General features: G+C 30.2%; 1 protein-coding gene across 1 annotated transcript in view; it reads right to left on the minus strand.

Annotated features, from left to right (window-relative positions):
- cers6 (ceramide synthase 6) overlaps positions 1-20,232 on the minus strand; it is a 62,552-nt gene that overhangs the window by 6,313 nt on the left and 36,007 nt on the right. The window contains exons 5-9 of the mRNA XM_051119545.1: positions 19,522-19,572; positions 15,606-15,698; positions 7,348-7,476; positions 6,095-6,201; positions 884-1,040 (exon numbers count right to left, since the gene is read on the minus strand). Of these exons, the coding sequence (XP_050975502.1) occupies positions 884-1,040; positions 6,095-6,201; positions 7,348-7,476; positions 15,606-15,698; positions 19,522-19,572 (537 nt within the window). The remainder of the gene's footprint in view (positions 1-883; positions 1,041-6,094; positions 6,202-7,347; positions 7,477-15,605; positions 15,699-19,521; positions 19,573-20,232) is intronic.

Consider the following 20,232-nt stretch of genomic DNA (forward strand, 5'->3'; position numbering starts at 1 on the left):
TTACTTAGCAAAGATACTACAAACTGATCAAAAGTGATGATAAAAACATTAATCATTAATAATGTTACAAAAGATTTCTATTTCAGATAAATGCTGTTCTTCTGAACTTTCTGTTCATTAAAGAAACCAAAAATTCTACTCGGCTGTTTTCAACATAATAATAATAATAATAATAATAAAAAATGTTTTTTGAGTGGCAAATCAGAATATTAAAATGATTTCTGAAGAATCATGTGACTGGAGTAATGATGCTAAAAATTCAGCTTTGAAATCAGGAATAAATTACATTTTAAAATATATTACAATAAAGAACAGTTATTTTAAATAGTAAAAATATTTCAAATTTTTACTGCTTTTGCTGTACTTTGGATAAAATAAATACAGCCTTGGTGAGCAGAAACTTTTTTTAAAAACAAAATTCTACTGTCCAAAAATCTTTGACTGGTAATGTATTTATATAAATTTGGCCTTGCATGACTAATCATTTTACTAGTGGGCCAAACAGTCAAATATATTACCTTATGTAAATAAGAGGCTGCATCCATCATTTTAAGAAAAAATGCAAGACAAAACTATTTAAACCACAGGATGTCAGTCCAGTTCCTTTTATTAGGGGATGTTTACATGACACATTTTTCAACTAAAAATTGAAAAACCGTATGCATTTTGGCCATTCATTTACACAACAACAGCATTTTGGAGTTTTCAAAGTGCAAGTTTTTGAAAACAATACCAGTGTCTTCCCCAAATGCTGTCTGAATAACATGTCAAAGAACGGTCATGTGACAATAGCTGTGCTAAATTAATAGCACAAGATATATTAGAGTCCTTAGCAATGAGTGTGATGGAGGATATGGTGAGGTGTGTATTTCTGAATTCTCACCTTTCCTCTGGAAATGGCCCTGCAGGCGATGCGCACTATGAGGTACGACCAGAAGGTGTGCAGGGCCTGCAGCAGGACGAGCAGCACGTTAAACACCCACCACGACGGGTACGGCCCAACAATCTCCCAGCTCTCAAACACGGTGGTGTTTAAAATCCTGCAAACACGCAGTTCATTACAACAATATAGGAGATTTCATGGGGACAAGTATATTCAACAAATATGCTTTCAAACCATGTGAGATCAGTGTTCTGATAAAAATAAACCCTGCCACTGTCTTTGCTGCACGTCACCAGCCACTGTACTAGTAGACGTTACTAGTTCTGGTTGCCCTAGTAACAGATATATGAATGCCAGTACAGCAAATTTCTTGTTCCGCCTCATTCCTCACCATTGAATGTTTTTTTTACAGAAAGGTTGTATATAAAATTGCACCAGTGCATAATGTATTTCACGTTTTTCAGTCTGCAAACATGCATAGGTGTGTATTTATTTAAATGGAGACCATCATAGACTTTGTTTTTATATACAGTACATCTAATTATAATGTAGACTTTTTATAATAAATTTATTTTATTTATATAGTGTTTCCACATATATGTTCCCAAAAGGATGTTTTGTTGGATTTAGCTTGCATATGGAGCAGTGTTTCAATGAACTACAACCTAAACTATTAAAATTTGTTTGGTTCATTGAAATAAAGCTGAAATAAAATATTAATATTAGATAAAAAAAAAATTTCCAAACTGACTATTATAAATTACTAAAACTAAAAAATCTAATTTGCAATGTGTAAAATTATTAAAATTTAAATTTAAAATTAAATTTTAATTTTACATTTAAAATTACATTTTCAATTAAATTGAAAACTGAAATGATAAAAATAAAAACAAATTCAGAATATGAATAAATACTATAATATTGTAAATTACTATTAATAAAAATGACAAAAGCACATTTCAAATGTACTACAAACTTAAAAAAAAAAAAAAAATTTAAAAATAAAAACTAATTTGGAATATGAATAAATACTTAAAAAAAATACTTTTAATAAAAAATGACAAAAGCACGTTTCAAAATTACTCAAACTTAAAAAAAAATGTAAATTAAATTTACATGAACCGAAAATATTAAAATAAAAACTAATTCACAATATGAATACTATAATAAAAATTACTATTAATGAAAATGGCAGAAGCACATTACAAAATTACTAAAAAATTAAAATGAACTGAAAATTAAAAAAAAAATCAGAATATGAATAAATACTAATATCAATAAATTACTATCAATAAAAATGACAAAAGCACATTACAAAATTATTAAAACTTAATTTAAATGAACTGAATATATAAAAAATAGAAACTAATTTAGAATATAAATAAATACTTTAATATTAATAAATCACTATTACTAAAAATGACAAGCACATTTTAAAATGACTAAAACTTTAACAAAAAATTAAAATGAACTGAAAATCTGAAAATAAAAACTAATTCAAATTAATACTTTAATGCTAATAAATTACTATTATGAACTGAAAATATAAAAATAGAAACTAGTTTAGAATATAAATAAATACTATAATATCAATAAATTACTATTAATATAAAAAGACAAGCACATTTCAAAATTACTAAAACTTAAAATTGAAACTATAATATAAAATATAAAAATAAAAACGAATTCAAAGTAATACTTTAATACTAATAAATTACTATTAATTAAAATGACAAAAATCACTATTACCAAAATGTAAACATTTAAAAATAAAACTAAAAATTTAACAAAAATTTAAAATGAATAAAAATATCAAAAATTACTAAAAAAAATGACAAAAGCACATTACAAAATTACTAAAACTTTAACAACAAATTTAAATGAACTGAAAATATAAAAAAATAAAAACTAATTTAGAATATAAATAAATACTATATATCAATAAATTACTATTAATAAAAATGACAAAGCACTAATTATTAAAATTACTAAAACTTCAAATTATAACTATAATATAAAATATAAAAATAAAAAATATAAAATAAAATAAACATTATAATATGAATTCATAATAATAGTTTCTTGTACTATATGTACAAAATATTAATAAATACTTCACTAACATTTGCAATTGTTGCATCAAATAAAGTAAACATTTGCATAAAGTAAAACCTTTCTGAAACTTTTTCTCCCAAAAGTCTAAGATCTCACTGAATATCTGTGATTCAAAATCTAAAGCAGATCTGGAAATAAGTTTTAGGACAACTAAGTATACAAACGATGGCTGTAAAAAAAAAAAAAAAAAAAAAAAAAAAAAAAAAAAAAATGAAGCAATATTTCAGATTCTACAGGACTCATGTAGATCAAATGTAAAGCAAGTGATGGCACAAGATGCACAAATCTCAACCCACAAAATGAATCGGAATTTACATGAACTATAACTGCCGCATGTAAGTGAACACAGGGACTGTGACAGCAGCTTTGTCAAGGCCATTTCATAATCATCACTAAATGACAGTAAGGACTCTCCGAGGACCAGCGACTTCAGATGGCGCCGTCACATCCATCATCGGTTCCTCAAGCGGCTCCTCGTCTGAATCGAGATTAGACCGTTTCTCTAATTCCATTAGAGTCACACAATGAAGTACTCAAAAGCCACAGCAGACACTTAGTCGAGGTGAGTGAATAAAACGTCTTCCCGGCACTAAATGATTAATGAGGAAAACGAGAGGAAAAAGCACAGATGACTCATTCAGAAGAATAGAATCAAGTCGAATGAATAATGGATCAGAAAAAGCCACAGAAGTGAAAGTTCAAGAAGCGGGAGACGTTACACCTGCTGTTAACATGAGACGCAGGCCGTCGGCACTAAAGGCAGGTGTAAACGGGGTCGTTAGGTGATCGGATCAAATCGCATTCGGATAGTCAGAAGTGTAAACGCTAATGCATCAGCAGGAAGACTGGATGTGCATCCTTTGGATAAAACTGTATTTTAATGTTTTTATTACATAAATACAGAAATGTTTTACTTTATTGTAATGCAGCGATTGCAAATTCAAGTGAAATGGAGCTCACGTGCAACCATCTCCTGTTTATGAAGAAAGAAAAAATATCAAAAAATGATGCATTAGAAAACAAGTCTCATGACAATTAAGTGTGTTTGTATTCATACTTGGATATACTTTTAGTAACAATACGTCTCCACTGCAGTGTTATTTTATTAGTAGTATTTATAGAATAGCTTTTAATAATAATTGATTAATATGGGAGTATTTATTAATATTTTTTTACTTAATTTTATTGTTATATTTTGGGTTTATATTTATTTAGAATTTTTTTTTTTTAGTTTATTTTTGTAATTTTGTTGGTACAGTTTTTGTAACTTGAAATAAAATAAATGTTAACTGAAATAAAATGAAATATCAAAAGCTTTATTTCAGCTAGTTGCCAAGGCAGAATTTGTCATTTTTTGTTATAAAACAGACATAAAAATTACTGAAACTACATAAATTACTAAAAAAGAACTAAAAAAAAAATACAAAATGAGTAAAACTTCACCTAAAATGAAAACGTAAAATAAAAATAAAAACAGATTCAAAATACACTGTGTTAAATAATACTAAAGTTTTTCCTTTAATATTTATTTTATATCAGCTTTATTTCAAAAATGTCTTTATTGCAAAATTTCTAAAACTGACATCAAATTACTGAAATTACAAAAACACACAACAAAATAACTTTAAAATAGAAATGTAACAAAAATAAAAACTGATTAATATATATAAATTCAGTAATACCAATGGTTACATAAGTTACACAATAATTTTTTTATATTGGCTTTATTTCAATAAAGAAAATAATTGTAATTATTTTTAACTATTGCTAATAATATAATATAATAATATTTTTAAAATTATATAAAATAATCACATTTAATATAAAAAAATGTTATTACAGCTAGTTGCTAAAGGCAAAATTTCTAAAAAAAAAATTTTTTTTCAATAAAGAAAATATTTTTTACTAGTTTTTGTTAATATATAATATAATATAATATAATATAATATAATATAATATAATATATTTTTAAAAATTAGTATTAAATAATAAATGCTTCATTTTAGCTAGTTGCCAAGGCAGAATTTCTCATTTTAATTTTACTTAATGTACTAAAATAACTAAAACTGACATTAAAATTACTGAAACTACATAAATTACTAAAAAACGCTACAAAAAATTACAAAATCACATAACAAAATTGGTAAAACTTTACCTAAAATGGAAATGTAAAATAAAAATATAAACAGATTCAAAGAAAATGATTATAATTATTTTTAACTAATAATATCATAATATTTTACAATTATATAAAATAATGAAAAAAATCTCAAACTTTATTACAGCTAGTTGCCAAGGCAAAATTTCTAAAGAGAAAAAAAAACAAAAACAAACAAACCCTAAAATGACTGAAACTACATACTTATTTTATATAGACTTTTTCAATAAAGATTTTTTTTTTTACTAGTTTTAGTAAACAATAACTAATAGTTATTGTACAATATATAATATAATATAATATATTTAAAAAATGTACATTTTACAAAAACATTTTATTTAAGCTAGTTGCCAAGGCAAATTTCCTAAAACTGACAGAAAAATGACTGAAACTACATAAGCAATATTACATAATATTAATATCTCATATATATATTTTATATCAGCTTTATTTTCAGTTTTAGTAAACAATAACTAATAGTTAATATAATATAATATATAATATAATAGTTATAATTATCTCTTGTGGTAGCATTGTCTCAAGTGCATAACTCCATTTTAGCTAAAACCTGTTATTTGAGCTGTAAAACTGTCTAAATGGTCTAATAAAATCAAGTTAAAAATAGTGATTTTATTAATGCACAACGGTATTTCTTTCAGTGATTAAATGCCTATTATAGCTGTAAAGAGCACGCGGCCATCTGTTTTCTCTCATTCTGAACTCGTCCACATCTCTACACTACCGCTGTAGCCATAGTAACTATTACTTGGCAACAACACTGACTGAAGGTGTCAAAACCTGAAATGAAAATGCTGGAAAAGATGATAAAATAGCAGATTTGAGATATACAGATGAGAACGAGAGGTTCGGAGGTTTTCAGACGCCAGCGTGAACATTATTAACGGCACATCATCTGTTACTGACAGGGACTGTCTTACCATACAGGATACACTCCCAGCCTGGAACTGATGAACACCAGGGCAAACATGACGAACAGGACGTTGCAGAGTCTCTGGCATTTGGCGTAGTTGGCCATTTTAGCAGCCTGCGAACGCAAATTTGCCGCATGATTAACATCAACATGACAGGCATCTAAAGCACGTAAATAGCACATCTTGCATCTTGATTCATAACCATTTTTGGACCATAAAAAACAAACAAACAAATAAGTCGTCATATGTATAAATTTTATGTTAAATTCCAATTTTAGTTAAAGTTTTAGTTATTTTGTTGTGTTTTTGTAGTTGTTTTTTGTAGTTCTTTTTTAATATGCTTATGTAATTTTATGTTAGTTTTAGAAAGTTGGCAACTAGCTCTGAAATAAAAGTTTTTGATTTTTCATTTTATTTAATTTAATGTTTATTTAAAAATTTATATTATATTATTAACTATTAGTTATTAAATACATAGTCATCATATGTATAAATAACAAATTTAGTACATTTAAAATAATAGTCACTATTTATATATATATATATATACATATATACACACACACACACACACACACATATATATATATATGATATAAATATATATTTATTATTTATTTAATTACACCTTTTTTTACATTTTAAATTGTACTTATTATTATATATTATATTCCTGTTAGATTATTTATTCACTTTTTTTTTAATTAAATACATTTAATCTTAAATTTTATTCGATTTATTATTTATATTTTTTTATTAAATAGATTTAATATTATATTTAGTTTAATTTATTTATTATTATATATTAAATAACACTTCCAATTTTAATGTCAAATGAAGCTTTGCTGTTTTAAAATAATTCTAGTAATCAGTGCAATGATTAAAAGAAGAGCTAACCTAGACATTTATATATCAATACTATCAGTGAATGTGGACTTAACTTTTGTTCTGTTTTTGTTCAAAGATCTGGAATATAGCGCTCGTCATACTGACTGCATTTACAGTACTTTTATAGTGTTTATTTGTACTTTTTGGAGCTTGACAGCTGTGATTTTCCCAGAGAAACTAAATAATAAATCATTTGTATTTTTGGGTGGACTATGCTTTAAAAAAATGATGTTGCTGATCGATCTGCCAGCTAACCTTCCAACATTAAAATTAGAATCTGTAACTTTAAAATCTGAATGAATTTTTGTTACTGTATGCTAATAATAGAATTGTCTTTTTCAGTGGTTTTGATGGCTGTAACAGGAAGTCACCTCCAGCAGGACGTCGGCAGCATCGTGCAGGCACATGACCAGCGTTCCCACCCGAGCCATGTTATTCACATATGAGAAGGTGATCAGAGAGATGGTGGCCACATGATGCAGAAACATCAGGAGGAAGTCCTGAAGGAAATCACACGGCAAGTGTGAATGTTTTATGTACTTAAAACTTACAAGACAAACATTTCCTGCAATACAGTACATGTCTTAACACTTGCATTAAAGATTAAACTTATATTAGTTTCTCTTCTAAAATCACAATATCTCAATTAAATGAACATAAGTGTGAATTTTAAATCATTCAAATCATAATTAATTAACAAAAATACCAAATTGTATAAATTTCAACTTCAAATCAGGGTTATAACGGTTAACTACAAGTAAAATACATTTACATTTAAATTAATGAATGTAAATGTAAATTAATAAAAACATACCAATCAATATCTGAAATAAAAATAAATGTGAACTGAAAATATAAAAAAGAAATATAAGGCATAAAATATAAAAAAATAAACTTTAAACTGTTCACAAGACATAATTTCAATGTTTTAGTTTACTTTGAAGTATTGAAAAAAAACAAACCAAAAATTTAAATAAAAAACGTTATACTTTATACAGAACATCATACAGCTCTGGAAAAAAAAATAAATAAAGAGACCACTTGAAAATTCTCAGTTTCTTTGGATTTATAATATAGTATATAGTTATGTGTTTGAGTAAAACATACATTTTACTTTATTCCATAAACTTTAAATTAAAAGGTTGTCATTTAGAGCATTTTTTGACAGTTTGTCAGAATAAAAAATGTTTTCAGACATTTATATTTATTTTAAGACAACACAATACCAATATTGTAACTTCAGAAGAGTTACTTGGTGTATAAAAAATAAAAAATATTTGGTGAAATAACCATGGTTTTCAGTCACAACAAATAAAAACATTTATTTTCACCAGCTGTCAAAGACTTTTTATTTTGTTAATTTAGTTTCCTTTATTTATTTAGATTTTATTTTATTTTATTTTATTTGAAATTTGGAAGAAATGTTATCAGATGTTAATTAATAAAACAAATACTAACATTTTACATAAACCCATACCTAGTAAATCCAGGGATTTTCAAGTGGTCTCTTAATTTTTTCCTAAGTTGTAGACACATTTTAAAAATCAAAAACTACTTCCAGAACAACAATTTACAAATAATTTACTCACCCCCTTGTCATCCAAGATGTTCATGTCTTTCTGTCTTCAGTCATGAAGAAATTATGGTTTTTGAGGAAAACATTTCAGGATTTTTCTTGATATAATGGACTTCAGTTGTTCCCCCAATTTTGAACTTCCAAAATGTAGTTTAAATGCAGCTTCAAAAGGCTCTAAACGATCCCAGCCAAAGAAGAATGGTCTTATCTAGTGATTTTTTTTTTCGAAAAATCAAAAATTGTATACTTTTTAAGCACAAAAGCTCGTGTAGCACAGGCTTTGGAATGCACGCTCTTGAATGATTCGTTCATTTTGAACGGATCTTTAATGTGACTTGGGAAGAACGAGTCGTCTCGGGGAGTGATTCGTTCAGTCGCGCATGCGCAACATCCTATTAGGCTCTGTACTAGGTTCGCCTGTTTCGAGTCTTTGGGTTTTTCGAGCCGTTCGTTTATCTTATGAGGCTGTCATGTGACGAGTGAACGACTTAAACCTGAAAACTTGTCAGATAAGAGGTGAGGTGAGCTAATCATAGACTCAAGACCAGGTAAACAGTGAATGAATCTTTTCTGTTTCTTATAGCATTATAGTTTTGTCTTGTTTGTAGTGTGATCAACGTTTGTGTAAGCAGTAGATGTGTTAGGGAAGTAACACGTAATATTTTAATTATATTTTGCTAAAATGAACGAAATGACTTGAAAAAAGATTTGTTCATTTCGCTGAACGAGACTCAAAGGTCCGAGTCGGTAAAATGATCTGAACTTCCCATCACTACTGCGAATCATGTCTAAGTTCTGTGTACTCCGGCTAAAAAAGGTAGAGAATGGCGAAAAACTCCATCTTATTTTCACCTACAACTTCAGAATCGTCTGACATCGTTGTAGCTTTTTGTTTTGTAAACAGCGTTTGACTTACTTGCACTTTCTTAGTCTTTGCGCGTTCGCATTTTAAACACTGGGTCTGTAGTTCTGCGTGAACTTTCAACGTGATCTAATAGTGTCGTGAATGTGCATCTCAGAGCCTGTGCTACCCAAGCTTTTGTGCTTAAAAAGTATAAAAAAAATTATTTTTCGAAAAAAATTACTGATCGTTTCGCTAGTTAAGAATCTTCTTCCTCGACTGGGATCGTTTAGAGCCTTTTGAAGCTGCATTTAAACTACATTTTGGAAGTTCAAAATCGGGGGCACAATTGAAGTCCATTATATGAAGAAAATCCTGAAATCTTTTCCTCAAAAACCATAATTTCTTTACAACTGAAGACAGAAAGACATGAACATCTTGGATGACAAGGGGGTGAGTAAATTATTTATAAATTGTTGTTCTGGAAGTGGACTTCTGCTTTAACAAACTTTTTTCTTAATTAATAAAAACTGTGTATCAATTATACTAAAAGAACACTTTTGTGTTTAAAAGTTGACTCCCTCATGAAAGTGCCAACTGCTAACCCCTGACTGTGCAACGAATGACTAATAGCTCTTTATTTCCTACTTGTTAGTCATTTGATTAATTTTCTTACTACTGTGTAAATAATCTATAATTAAATGTTTATGTGTCTGAGCTTGATCAAAGATATTTCTGAAAGTCTCTTACAGCCTTTTATATAAATAGTGTTTTTAAAGGGATAGTTCACCCCAAAATTACAATTCTGTCATGAATTACTCATAACTCATTACTCATAAAATTACAGTTGAGCCACTGATGGCACATGGATTTTTTTATTGATGTCCTTTCTATGTTTCTGTGCCTAACCGTGGTAGTACAAAGAACGAAGGTCTTATGGGTTTGGAACAACATGAAGGTGAGTAATTAATGACAGAACTGTAATATTTGGGTGAACTATTCTTTTAAATCATAATACAAGCATATTCAGCTTTTTAAGAGTCTAAAATGTCCTGCAGAGCAGGAAGGACTAATTCAGGTTTGTTTATATTTTCCCATAAACACTTCCATATAGATACAGCATGTCACTGTATTACCAGCTACAGGACTTGCTAATGTGTGCATGTTTAACATTCAACCAAGAAACCTTGAATCAAATTAAACGGCTTCATTCTCAAACACTGCTACCGAATGAATAATATAGATAAAGAAGGAGCCTTCAGTGTCCTCACACTTTATTCTCACTGAGGAAATCCTGTTGAAGAAAGCTGTTAAGAGGCCAGGTGTTGCATGCTCCCCTGCGGCATGATGGGATTGCACTGACTCAGCAAGCAGGTTGATGATGATGATGATGAAGATGATGAAGATGAGCAGGAAGTGCAGTGGGGTGAAAAACAGAATGGAAGCATTGCAAACGAAGAGAAGGGGCACACTGGTGCAGGCAGGAATGGGGCAGAGCACATCCTCAATGCGTGCACAGAAAAAAACTGAAAGGAGAGAGCAAAGAAAAACAAGATTTGCATTTCCAGAAGGAAACAGCAGGGCATGCATGGTAGAAAAAATATAGTGTTTGAGTATGTTTATATATATTTATACATATATATATATATATATATATATATATATATATATATTTTTATATTTTTTATGTAATAATAATAATAATAATATATATTCTTATGTTGGATTATAGTAATATAGTAATGTATGTGGATGACTTATAATTTTATAATTTATAATTTTATATCATTATAATTTTATTTTATATTATTTTATATCAGTGAATTATGTAATAATAATAATTATTATTTATATTATATATATATATATATATATATATATATTTTGTTACATTATTTCTTTTTTTACATTTGATAATAATTATATTTTATATTATTTTATATCAGTGAATTTTTATTTAATAATAATAATAACAATAATAATAATAATAACAACAGTAATATATATATATATATATATATATATATATATTTATGTTGTATTATTTAATAATATATATAATAGTAATGTATGTAGATGACATTTTATAATTTTATATCATAATTTTATTTTGTATTATTTTATATCAGTGATTTTTTTTTATTATATATATATATATATATAATATATATATAAAAAATGTTTTATAAAATATATATAAATATATTTTATATAAATAATATATAGAATTTTTTTTTTTAACATTATAATTTTATTTTACATTATTTTATATAAGTGATTTTTTTAGATTCTTTAGTTAACTACATTAGTTAATATGAACTAAGAATGAATACTTCTACAGCATTTATTAATCATAGTTAATGTTAATTTCAGCATTTACTAATGCATTATTAAAATCACACATTGTATTTGTTAACATTAGTTAATGCACTGAACTAACATGAACAATGAACAATTGTATTTTATTTACTAAAATTAACAAAGTTTAATAAATAGTGTAACAAATGTATCATTGTTCTTTCATGTTAGTTAATACATTACCTAATGTTAACAAATGACACCTAATTGTAAAATGTAACCAGTTTAATATGTAGAGTTACCCATTTCAAACAAACCCTAACCAGTGAAAAAACGAAAAACCATGCCAACAATGAGCAGAGAAAGGAGAGTGACTGAGTGCATGAGTCTGGCACTGAGGGCTTGTGAAGGAAAGAGGAGAAAGAAAATCTACAAAGCACAGACTGCAGGTGCTAACTCCGATTTCAAGGAGTCTTTGAGAGCAGCCGTCCACCTGTTCAAACACGCAGGCTGAGCTTCTCCTGCATTACACCACAAAACCAATACGGCTGCGACAGCGAGCGCTCGTGTCAGCTGCAGGAGAGCACTTTTACATTGAGAGGACACTGCCGTAATCAACACGGGACAATTACACAGCCCGTGGGGCTCAATGAAGCTTTTGAGAGCGCTGAGGGCAGTCTGGATTTTAGTTGTTTACATTTGCATTCATTTACATGACATTTGTTTGAGACTGACGTTGTGTCCCAAACAGGCACAGCGTGAGAAGTTTACAGCTTCAAGTGATTTGCCTGTCCACACTGAAAGTAAAAATGATGTGCGGTAAAGGGCAGTAACAGCTGAGAAGCAGATAAATGATGTATATGTAGCGTAATGAATTATGTGAGGCAGGATTCTGGACCAATGAGATTTGACCGTGGGCGGGACAACCCAGTGCAGCCTGAACAAACACAGACTGTGCAAGTGACCAAATGTCTAATCAAAGCTGGTTAGGAAAATCTCAGATTTACATGGAAGCTTTATCATTCATTATTCGTCACGATTATCCTAAATGCAAATGTATGACAGGTTCCAAAAATGTTCCTGTGAGCAATTTATAAAGGTCGGCGTGCACAAAAAAGATTCCTGATGTGAGGTTCTTAGCTATTATTTTATTTATTTAAAGTTTGAGATCGGTAAGATTTTTATGCATTTGAAATGAGTCTCATGCTTATCAAGGCTGCATTTATTTAATCAAAAGACAGAAAAATTCAAAAGTTGACTTCAGAAAGCCTAGCCTGAAAATTGGAAGCAGTTATGAAAGCTTAAAGTTTGAAAGTTTAGACAGATTAGAGAGATTTTGCTAGCATAATTTTAGCATGATTAGCATGCTGTGTTGCTAACATGTTTCTACCATGAATAGCATGTTTTAGCATGGATAGCTTGTGAGCATGGTACTAGCATGATTAACATGTAAACATGTTTAAAGCATGATTGGCATGTTGCTAACATGTTTTAGCATGAATACCATGTTTGTTAGCATGTTGTTGGCATGATTAACATGTTAGTATGTTGTTAGCATGATTAGCTTGTTACTGTGTTTTAGCATGATTAGCATGTTCTTAACATAATTAGCATGTTTGCTAGCCTGTTTTAATGCAACTAACATGTAGTTAGCATGAGTAGCATGTTGCTAGCATGTCATTGGCATGATTAACATGTTGTTAGCATGTTGCTAACATGTTTTAGCATGATTAACATGTTTCTAAAATGAATAGCATGTTGTTAACATATCTAATACGATTAACATTTTGTAAACATTTTTCTAGCATGATTAGGGTGTTGTTAACGTGTTTTAGTATGATGAGCATGTTCGTAACATGATTAGCATGTTTTCTAGCATGTTTTAACACAATTACCATGTAGTTAGCTTGAGTAACATGTTGCTAGCATGTCAATAAAATGATTAACATGTTGCTAACATGTTGTTAGAATGTTTATAGCATGAGTAACATGTTTATAGCATGTTTTAGCATGATTAGCATGTTTGTAACATGAATAGCATGTTGTTAGCATATTTTTAACACATGTTGTTAACATGTTTATAGTATGATTAGCTTGTTGCTAGCATGTTATTAACATGATTAGCATGTTGTTAGCATGTTCCTAATATGATTATAACGTTAGCATGTGTTAACACAATTCGCATTTCTAGCATAATTAGCTTGTTGTTAACATGTATGAACATGATTAACATGTTGTTACCATGTTTGTAACATGATTAGCATTTTGCTAGCATGTTGTTAGCATTTCTAGTATGTTTCTAACATGATTAGCATGTTGTTACTGTATTTTTAACACAATTAACTTGTTAACATGTTTCTAGCATTAGCTTGTTGTTAAAATGTGTTAGCATGACTAGCATGTTGTTAACATGTTTCCTAACATGTTTAGCATGTTGTTAGTATGTTTTCCTAACATGTTTAGCATTTTGCTAGCATGTTGTTAACATGTTTTAACACAATTAACATGTTGTTAGCATGTTTTACCACGATAGGCTTGTGGTTATCATTTTACTATCATGATTAACATGTTGTAACCATGTTTATAGCATGATTAGCATGTTGCTAATGTGTTTTGACAATTAACTTGTTAGCATATTTGAACACAAGCTGCTGTTAGTATGTTTATAGCATTATTACCTTGTTGCTAGCAAGTTTTTAACATAATTAGCATGATGTTAGAATGTCGCTTACCAAGTTTCTAGTATGATAAGCATATTGCTAACATGTTACTAGCATGATTAACACGTTACTAGCTTGTTTATAACACAATTAGCATGTTGCTGACAAGTTTTAACATGATTAGCATGTTGTTAACATGTTTTTAATGCAATTAGCATGTTTCTAGCATATTTTTACCCTTAGTATATTGCTAGCATGTTTTTAACTTGATTTTAACTTGTTGCACGTTCATCAAGGCTGCATTCTTTTGCTCAAAAATACAGAAAAAGACAGCACTAATATAAAATATTAATACAATTTTAAATAACTGTTTTATATTTGAATTTTTATATATATATATATATATGTATAAATATATATAAAAATTTAATTTATTCCTGTGATGCAAAGCTGAAATTTCAGCATTTGAAACAATTCTTATTGTTATCAATGTTGAAACATTTCTCTCAAAGCTACTTTATATTTTTGTGGAAGCTGTCATACAGATTTTTTTTCAGGATGCTCTGATGCATAGCAGATTCAAAAGAAATGCAAATGTTTTGTAACAATATAAAAGTCTTTACTGACACTTTAGTGCAATTTAATGCATCCTTGCGGAATTTCTTTAAAAAATAAAATAAAATAAATTTGCAACAATTTATACTGCACAACTTTCCTGTCCAGATAAACCAGCATAATTTGTCGGGCATCCATTGACCTACAGCATTTTCCAAAAGATAATTTGAAAACTGCAATTTATGCACATCACAATGCATTCATAAAGAAACTCATCTGGAATCTTGCATATAAATGAACATCATGCATATTGATCATAAATATGTATTTTTTCCATAACCTTACATGAATATCAGAACACAATGAATATTAAACACTGCAAGCTTCAGCTGAAATTAAGTGACAGCCGTTATTACTGGTCATGATTTCACATGCTTAAAAGGAAGTTCCGCCGAAACCAGAAAACCCTTACGCCTCTGCACAGCAGAGGAAACAAGAGACCCGCACGTCGCTGCTAACAAACGCGGTACGATCCCTCTCACGAGAAACTCAAAGCAGCAGACCAAAGCGTCGCTCACTGCCTTCCACAAAGCTATCTTTCAAGTTCAGATGTGCAGTAACTGCTGCCAGCAGCCCAATACTGATGCTCTGAAGATGAAAAACAGTTTTATCTGAGACTGTAAACTCACGCTTACGTACCTTTCTTCTGATGTCTGTGAACTGCGAGAAGAGCAGCGACAGATAGAAGGACAGCTCCAGTATGTAGTAGTAATGCAAATCCACCGTTAATGGCTATAAAAGTCAGACACAATATAGTCAAACACAAAATCACACATACAGCAGACCTAATGAGGATTTTGAGCAGGGATTCCCAAACTTTTTTTGGCAGCTGAACCCCATCTGACCTAAAATGTAATAAGGCAAATAAGGCATTTTAACTTAATTCTGTCACTTCTGGCCAAAATATAAGTCCATAATTCATAACGCTTCCTATAGTGAAAAAGTCCATCCTCTGTTGTTGTCTCACATCAAAATCCACTGACATATTTGTTTACAACTGATTTGGGCTGTTTTTGTTTGTAAACAATCTGTGCATATTTCTCTCCTGATTCAGACTAGATGACTTTTTCACTGGAGGAAGCATTATTATGGATTATGGACTCATGTTTTAGTCAGAAAGGATTGTCTGAAGTTAAAAACGTCTCAATGATGGATTTGTTTCTTATGAATACACAGCTTTTGGCTTCTCAAGATGTTAATTGATGGACTAGAGTGGTGTGTATTACTTGTGGATTATTGTGATGTTTTATCAGCTGTTTGGACTCTCATTCTGACGGCACCCATTCACTGCAGAGGGTCCACTGGTGAGCAAATGATGCAATGCTAAATTTCTCCAAATCTGATGAAGAAACAAAGCCTGAGTATGGAAGCCCATTTGCGCCACTGAATTAAAAAAAGGTTATCGCCACTTTTTATTTCACAATTCCGACATACTCTGATGCAAACTCACAATTCTGAGTTTTGTTATAGAATTGTGTTATAAAGTCAGAGTTGCAAGATATAAATGTACAATTCAGATTTTTTCCTTAGAATTGTGAGTTTGTATCTCAAAATTATTTTTTACATTTTTTTTTAGAATTTAGAATTTTTTTGCGAGTTTATCTTGCAATTCTTACTTTATTGTGAGTTTACACAATAATTGTGAGTTTATATCACTCAATTCTGAGAAACAAAAAAAAGAATTGTGAGTGTGTCACACAATTCTGACCTCGCAATTGGTAGTTAATATCTCACAATTCTGAGAAAAATGTCAGAACTGCATCGTGCAATTCTGAGAAAACAAGTCATAAATCTGAGATAAAAAGTCACAATAACCTTTATTTTTAAATTCAGTGGCAGAAACAGGTTTCCATACCTGAGGGTATATTTTCAACAAATTATAATTTTTTTGGTGAAAATATTCTTTTCTCATTTTAATTTTAACAAAACATTTGCATGTTCCTGGTTCTCTGATATTGGTCAATGACATGCTCATAAATGAATAAAATATATATATATAGTTAATTGTTAATTAGAATATTTTTATTTTAAAAATATGTATATTAGAATTAGATATTTTTGTACTTATTATATTTTGTACTTATTAGCTTTTTATAAACTCACAGACCCACTGTAGTTCTCCGAACCCCAGTTTGGGAAACCCTGACTTAAGACATTCAAAACTGCATTAGAAATGTAAAAATCGAATTATCTGATTCTGTCTGAGTACAGTGTTAATGCATTGTCATGCAAAATGCTTAGTAACTTTCAAAAAGGATCAGAGAGGGTGGCATATAGTCATAAAAAACTATATTATGACCGTTTGCCTCAAAAAAAAACCCTTCACTGACATTTTAGATGGATCTCAGATCTCAGGGGGAGTTTACATGGGGAAAAATGTGTGTTTTGGCCATTCCTTTGCACAACAACGGAGTTTTGGAGAATTGATAAAATTCAAACAACACCCAACCCTAGCTATAACCTTTAAGAAACGCCTCCTATGTGGCCGCTCACAAGTACAAATGCTTGTTTATACCAGCCGTGCCATGGCGTGTTTTAGAAGTTCAGAAGCGGCTCTCTATTCTGCTTTGCTGAAGATACACATCTACATCTCCTTCGATTAAAAATAATGGCTAGTGCAGTGGCTGCGATATACATAAACCTAACAACACCAGTTGTCATGACTTATCACGACAGGAAAAAATTACGTTTTAGTCGCATAACATTGGTTAATGGAAATGCCGTCATTTCACAATTGTTTTTTATCAACATTTATAAATTATCGCAAAAAATTTTCAACAAATCTATAATGGAAATATATATTATCGTCTCCGTTTAAAATACAGAAATGTGAATTTGCGAAACAGTAACGTCATGCGCATGGGTATTGAGTGTTCAGTCTATAGCTGGGTTTCCATCCAACGAATCAAATAGGACAAAAATCGTCACTTTCTCATAAACTGGCACTAAATAACACTAAGAAAAATATAAGAAACAACTGCATATAATAAATTACTTGTGCCTAGAGCAGATGAAACCCAAAAAGGCGGCATTATTTTCGGAAGCCTGCTGTTTAGGAACTCAGTCATGTAAGACAATTCTGCGAGGCAATTAAACAGAAATACTTTGACAACACTTTGTTTGGGCATTTAAGAATGACTGTAACAATATGTCAGATGTTGTGCAACCAGATCGGTCCACTGGTTTGTCAGGTTATGCCGCCTCATATCACATTACCATGAGCACATGCGTTTCCATTTCCCATTATTTGCATTAACCATTTTTCACACAAGTCAAAAACCACCTCAAGCGAGTGTAAAAACTTTTTTAAGTGAATTAAAGGATTTTTTTTCTAAATTTGCCATTTTCATCACTAGTTTTCTAATAAAAACAGGCTGCTGGAATCATAGCTTCTAGGTATGTGCGCTGGTTTGTAGTGTTTCTTTACAAAGTGACATTAGCTATGTTTTCATCACCCTGTTTTTATCCACGTTTTGAAGTGAGAAACGAGTGATGGAAACAAAATTAGAAAAAAATAAATTGAAAAAATCTCTTAATTCGTAAAAATTCGTGTTTTTTTTAATTGTGTGTAGAAGGGTTAGAGGAGAAGTCCACTTCCAAAACAAAGATTCACATATAATATATATGCGGTTGTAAACGATCCCAGCCGAGGAGGAAGGGCCTTATCTAGCGAAATGATCGGTTATTTTATTAATCAAAAAACAATTTAAATACTTTTTATTCTCAAATGCTCGTCTTGCCTTGCTCTCCCTAAACTGTGTATTCTGGCTCAAGACAGTTAGGGTATGTCGAAAAACTCCAATTGTATTTTCTCCCTCAACTTCAAAAATCATTTCAAAATCATCCTACATCGCTGCAGAAGTTCCAACACAGTCTTTGCAAAGTAAACATGTATAGAAGATCAAACTAAAAATAACCAATCGTTACGCTAGATAAGACCCTTCTTCCTCGGCTGCATTTTGGAAGTTCAAAATCGGGGCACCATATCGGTCCATTATATGGAGAAAAATGCTGAAATGTTTTCCTCAAAAAACGTAATTTCTTTACGACTGACCAAAGAAAGACATGAACATCTTGCAAGACAATCGGCTGAGTACATTATCTGTGAATCTTTGTTTTGGAAGTGGGCTTCTCCTTTAATGCAAATAGTAAGATAAGGCGCAAGTAATTTATTATATATTATAATTCTTATATTCAGGGGCTTTTCCTCCTTTTCTTAGTGATATTTAGTGCCAGTTTGTCAGGAGGTGACAATTTTTTTTTCTCTTGGAGTTGCTGAATGGAAACCGTGCTTATATTCCAATTTTGGTTGGTTTTGGTATAAGTTATATTTGCAACTCTGGATGGAAACCCGGCTATTGTTAACTGCTGACCCGGCATGAATAATACAGCATTTTTAGTAATTTTTGAGGGGATCATTTTGACAGTGTCGTTGAAAAAACTTGTCCGTTTTTAGTACATTCTTGTCATGTAAACATACCCACAGAGAGAAAGAGATAATAATAATAAATAATAATAATAATAATTATTAATATAGCATAGAGTATACATGTACCTGATAGGGGTAGTTGTACCAGCACTCTCGGGTGTTCCACAGCCACGGACTCTTTAAAATCAAACACAGAGACACAAATGATCTCCAGAGCTTTTCACTAAAGACACAAGATAATGCCTTTTGAAAGAGCTTTTTGAATGCTGCTACATCAAAGTACGAAAGACTGAAAATACAATCATTATCCTCAGTTCTAGCTACATAATTGAAATGCTTTGAATTCACTTTTTTTCGCCCCTCGATAAACCACATCATTATGTAGGAAAGTTAGTTGGCATCAAAGCTTTGTATTGTGAAGCTGATGATTTCCTGTGAGATCTGCTGTTGTGCTTTGAAAATACGGACATATGATCCAATCCAACGCAACTTTTGGCTAATTAGCAACTTCACAGCATCGTCTCAAAGACCACATACAAGAATAAGAAAAGCTCTGGACAGATGTCTGATGCTTTAGAGAAACTAAAGATTTTTAACATCATTATATGTTCTTTAAATAACAAATACACTATGAGTACTGTGCAAGACTGATGGTAAATTCTCATTGGGGCAAGTAGAATCAAGTGGTTTAAAGTTTTAAAAATGCCCATGAGTTTTATAATCAACTATCTGTTTTTCTCTGTGTAAAATCTATTCAGTGCTAACACTCTATTTTGTTGTGATTCAGCTAGTTTGTTTGGTTCGAGGGTTCAAATGCTTCACTTAATGCAAATGCCT

The sequence above is a fragment of the Labeo rohita genome, chromosome 9 (genome assembly GCF_022985175.1).
Source record: "Labeo rohita strain BAU-BD-2019 chromosome 9, IGBB_LRoh.1.0, whole genome shotgun sequence".
In the NCBI taxonomy this organism is placed as follows: Eukaryota; Metazoa; Chordata; class Actinopteri; order Cypriniformes; family Cyprinidae; genus Labeo; species Labeo rohita.